This window comes from Squalius cephalus, assembly GCF_949319135.1.
Source record: "Squalius cephalus genome assembly, contig: scaffold_84, whole genome shotgun sequence".
Classification (NCBI taxonomy): Eukaryota; Metazoa; Chordata; class Actinopteri; order Cypriniformes; family Leuciscidae; genus Squalius; species Squalius cephalus.
Window position 1 is genome coordinate 53,758 of NW_027645797.1, and position 4,635 is coordinate 58,392.

At 62.2% G+C, this 4,635-nt stretch overlaps 1 protein-coding gene across 1 annotated transcript; it reads right to left on the bottom strand.

Annotated features, from left to right (window-relative positions):
- Positions 1-402: 402 nt before the first annotated feature.
- Positions 403-4,424, bottom strand: LOC307154237 (uncharacterized protein). The gene is made up of 2 exons (XM_079899011.1): positions 3,581-4,424; positions 403-3,478 (listed from the first exon to the last, which is right to left on the bottom strand). The coding sequence occupies exons 1-2, from the start codon at positions 4,155-4,157 to the stop codon at positions 2,739-2,741; spliced, it is 1,317 nt and encodes a 438-aa protein (XP_079755137.1). The 5' UTR covers positions 4,158-4,424; the 3' UTR covers positions 403-2,738.
- Positions 4,425-4,635: the final 211 nt, after the last annotated feature.

The following is a 4,635-nucleotide window of genomic DNA, read 5'->3' on the forward strand; positions in this document are numbered from 1 at the left end:
AGCTCCAGGAGTGGCGGTAAAATCTGACTCTGGCCCAGGACGGGCCACCCTCCCTGGGCCGGCCAGGGAGGTCTGAGAGCATGGAGGTCTGAACCCACTGCAAGTTTTTGGACTTTGTCATTTTTTGAGATTTCGGCACCAGAGTCACTTTCTCCATGGGCTTTGGGCTTTATTCGTGCCCAGGAGAGGTGCGCCATGCCTGGGATGCACTTTTCAGGGAATCAACCCCCCCCATCTTTTCCCCTGGAGGTTTCGTGTTTTTTCAGAGCTCCACCACGGCGGAGATTGGACTCACTCCCCAGCCAGAGCGCACCCTCCCTGGCTTGGGTCACTGCCTTGAAGGCCCTGGAGGTTTGAACCCACTGCAAATTTTTGGACTTTGTCATTTTTGGAGAGCGCGGTACCAGAGTCAATTTCTCCATGGGCTTTGGGCTTTATTCTTGCCCAGGAGAGGTGCGCCATGCCTGGGATGCACTTTTCAGGGAATCAACCCCCCCATCTTTTTTTCCTGGAGGTCTCATGTTTTTCAGAGCTCCACCACGGCGGAGATTGAACTCACTCCCCAGCCAGAGCGCACCCTCCCTGGCTTGGGTCACTGCCTTGAAGGCCCTGGAGGTTTGAACCCACTGCAAATTTTTGGACTTTGTCATTTTTTGAGATCTTGTCACCAGAGTCACCTTCTCCATGGGCTTTGGGCTTTATTCGTGCCCTGGAAGGCTGCTCCACCCTCCTCCATACATGCCCGGAGGTCCGTTTTAGGACCGTCTTCGCTCCAGACGGAGCTCCAGGAGTGGCGGTAAAATCTGACTCTGGCCCAGGACGGGCCACCCTCCCTGGGCCGGCCAGGGAGGTCTGAGAGCATGGAGGTTTGAACCCACTGCAAGTTTTTGGACTTTGTCATTTTTTGAGAGCGCGGCACCAGAGCCAATTTCTCCATGGGCTTTGGGCTTTGTTCGTGCCCAGGAGAGGTGCGCCATGCCTGGGATGCACTTTTCAGGGAATCAACCCCCCCCCATCTTTTTTCCTGGAGGTCTCATGTTTTTCAGAGCTCCACCACGGCGGAGATTGAACTCACTCCCCAGCCAGAGCGCACCCTCCCTGGCTTGGGTCACTGCCTTGAAGGCCCTGGAGGTTTGAACCCACTGCAAATTTTTGGACTTTGTCATTTTTGGAGAGCGCGGTACCAGAGTCAATTTCTCCATGGGCTTTGGGCTTTATTCTTGCCCAGGAGAGGTGCGCCATGCCTGGGATGCACTTTTCAGGGAATCAACCCCCCCCCATCTTTTTTCCTGGAGGTCTCATGTTTTTCAGAGCTCCACCACGGCGGAGATTGAACTCACTCCCCAGCCAGAGCGCACCCTCCCTGGCTTGGGTCACTGCCTTGAAGGCCCTGGAGGTTTGAACCCACTGCAAATTTTTGGACTTTGTCATTTTTGGAGAGCGCGGTACCAGAGTCAATTTCTCCATGGGCTTTGGGCTTTATTCTTGCCCAGGAGAGGTGCGCCATGCCTGGGATGCACTTTTCAGGGAATCAACCCCCCATCTTTTTTTCCTGGAGGTCTCATGTTTTTCAGAGCTCCACCACGGCGGAGATTGAACTCACTCCCCAGCCAGAGCGCACCCTCCCTGGCTTGGGTCACTGCCTTGAAGGCCCTGGAGGTTTGAACCCACTGCAAATTTTTGGACTTTGTCATTTTTGGAGAGCGCGGTACCAGAGTCAATTTCTCCATGGGCTTTGGGCTTTATTCTTGCCCAGGAGAGGTGCGCCATGCCTGGGATGCACTTTTCAGGGAATCAACCCCCCATCTTTTTTTCCTGGAGGTCTCATGTTTTTCAGAGCTCCACCACGGCGGAGATTGAACTCACTCCCCAGCCAGAGCGCACCCTCCCTGGCTTGGGTCACTGCCTTGAAGGCCCTGGAGGTTTGAACCCACTGCAAATTTTTGGACTTTGTCATTTTTTGAGATCTTGTCACCAGAGTCACCTTCTCCATGGGCTTTGGGCTTTATTCGTGCCCAGGAGAGGTGCGCCATGCCTGGGATGCACTTTTCAGGGAATCAACCCCCCCCATCTTTTTTCCCTGGAGGTTTCGTGTTTTTCAGCGCTCCACCACGGCGGAGATTGAACTCACTCCCCAGCCAGAGCGCACCCTCCCTGGCTGGGCTTGGAATGGTCCTGGAGGCCCTCTCCATCCAGGACTTCCAGAGCTCCACCGCGCTCGGCTCGCCCTGGATTTCGTCCCCAGCCAGAGTGGCCCCTGGCTGGGCTTGGAACGGTCCTGGAGGCCCTCTCCCTCCAGGACTTCCAGAGCTCCGGGCGCCCAGCTCGCCCTGGGTTTCGTCCCCAGCCAGAGTGGCCCCTGTCTGGGCTTGGAACGGTCCTGGAGGCCCTCTCCCTCCAGGACTTCCAGAGCTCCGGGCGCCCAGCTCGCCCTGGGTTTCGTCCCCAGCCAGAGTGGCCCCTGTCTGGGCTTGGAACGGTCCTGGAGGCCCTCTCCCTCCAGGACTTCCAGAGCTCCGGGCGCCCAGCTCGCCCTGGGTTTCGTCCCCAGCCAGAGTGGCCCCTGTCTGGGCTTGGAACGGTCCTGGAGGCCCTCTCCCTCCAGGACTTCCAGAGCTCCGGGCGCCCAGCTCGCCCTGGGTTTCGTCCCCAGCCAGAGTGGCCCCTGTCTGGGCTTGGAACGGTCCTGGAGGCCCTCTCCCTCCAGGACTTCCACCGCGCGTGGCGTAAGCTGGAGTTTATACCCACCCAGAGCGACTCTGAGTGGGGCTCACCACGGTCTGATGAGGGTCGGTCGGGTGTGTGCCTCCACCTGCTCTTTCCCTCCTCCATACAGGCCCGAAGGTCCGTTTTAGGACCGACTTAGCTCCAGGCGGAGCTCCAGGCGGTAGGCCCACCGACCTGTCTGTGCCCGGGACGGAGGCACCCTCCCTGGGCTGGCCAGGGAGGTCTGAGGGCATGGAGCTCTGAACCCACCTCACGTTTACGGACTTTGTCATATTTTTCAAAAAATCCACAGCTCCACCACAACGGTGGAGATTGAACTCACTCTCCCCAGCCAGAGCGGGGCCCGGCTGGGCTTGGGCCGGTCCTGGAGGCCCTCTCCCTCCAGGACTTCCAGAGCTCCGGGCGCCCAGCTCGCCCTGGGTTTCGTCCCCAGCCAGAGCGGGGCCTGGCTGGGCTTGGGCCGGTCCTGGAGGCCCTCTCCCTCCAGGACTTCCAGAGCTCCGGGCGCCCAGCTCGCCCTGGGTTTCGTCCCCAGCCAGAGCGGGGCCTGGCTGGGCTTGGGCCGGTCCTGGAGGCCCTCTCCCTCCAGGACTTCCAGAGCCCCGGGCGCCCAGCTCGCCCTGGTTTTCGTCCCCAGCCAGAGCGGGGCCTGGCTGGGCTTGGGCCGGTCCTGGAGGCCCTCTCCCTCCAGGACTTCCAGAGCCCCGGGCGCCCAGCTCGCCCTGGTTTTCGTCCCCAGCCAGAGCGGGGCCTGGCTGGGCTTGGGCCGGTCCTGGAGGCCCTCTCCCTCCAGGACTTCCAGAGCTCCGGGCGCCCAGCTCGCCCTGGTTTTCGTCCCCAGCCAGAGCGGGGCCTGGCTGGGCTTGGGCCGGTCCTGGAGGCCCTCTCCCTCCAGGACTTCCAGAGCTCCGGGCGCCCAGCTCGCCCTGGTTTTCGTCCCCAGCCAGAGCGGGGCCTGGCTGGGCTTGGGCCGGTCCTGGAGGCCCTCTCCCTCCAGGACTTCCAGAGCTCCGGGCGCCCAGCTCGCCCTGGTTTTCGTCCCCAGCCAGAGCGGGGCCTGGCTGGGCTTGGGCCGGTCCTGGAGGCCCTCTCCCTCCAGGACTTCCAGAGCTCCGGGCGCCCAGCTCGCCCTGGTTTTCGTCCCCAGCCAGAGCGGGGCCTGGCTGGGCTTGGGCCGGTCCTGGAGGCCCTCTCCCTCCAGGACTTCCAGAGCTCCGGGCGCCCAGCTCGCCCTGGTTTTCGTCCCCAGCCAGAGCGGGGCCTGGCTGGGCTTGGGCCGGTCCTGGAGGCCCTCTCCCTCCAGGACTTCCAGAGCTCCGGGCGCCCAGCTCGCCCTGGTTTTCGTCCCCAGCCAGAGTGGCCCCTGGCTGGGCTTGGGCCGGTCCTGGAGGCCCTCTCCCTCCAGGACTTCCACCACCCTCCTCTCCCATATAGGCCCCAAGGGCCGTTTTAGGACCGTCTCGGCTCCAGGCTGAGCCCCAGGGGCGGCGGGGGCGAGCTGCGTCTGACCGGGGACAAGGCACCCTCCCTGGGTTGGCCGAAGAGCTCCCGGGTGCCTGGAGCTCAGGGTGCACTGCAACATTTGGGACTTAGGTTTTGGGAGCGAGGATGGGCTCCAGGACCAAGCCACAGGGCCACAGACCCCCCCAGAGCCGATCCCCAGACTCCCCGGGGGAAGCGGTCACCCCACTTCCCCCAAAACCAGAATGGTCCCTTGCAGGACACCCTTTGCACCGGCAGGCCCACCAGGGCCGCGGGGCTAGGCGCTCCTAGTCGGGTATGGAGCGCCCTGGCCGGCCTGGGCGCCCACCTTAGAGCGCACGCACTTTTGATGGATGGTAACCCACTGCAAACGTATTAAAACGGCCGTAACTCGGCCGCGGTGGGTCCTATCGACGCCAAATTTTT

Bases quoted from the DNA above. Each gene is read 5' to 3' on its own strand.
- LOC307154237 (XM_079899011.1), bottom strand. From the start codon at position 4,157: ATGGGAGAGGAGGGTGGTGGAAGTCCTGGAGGGAGAGGGCCTCCAGGA. The intron at 3,479-3,580 runs GCCCCGCTCTGG...AAGCCCAGCCAG, and splicing joins ACCGGCCCAAGCCCAGCCAG to GCCCCGCTCTGGCTGGGGAC.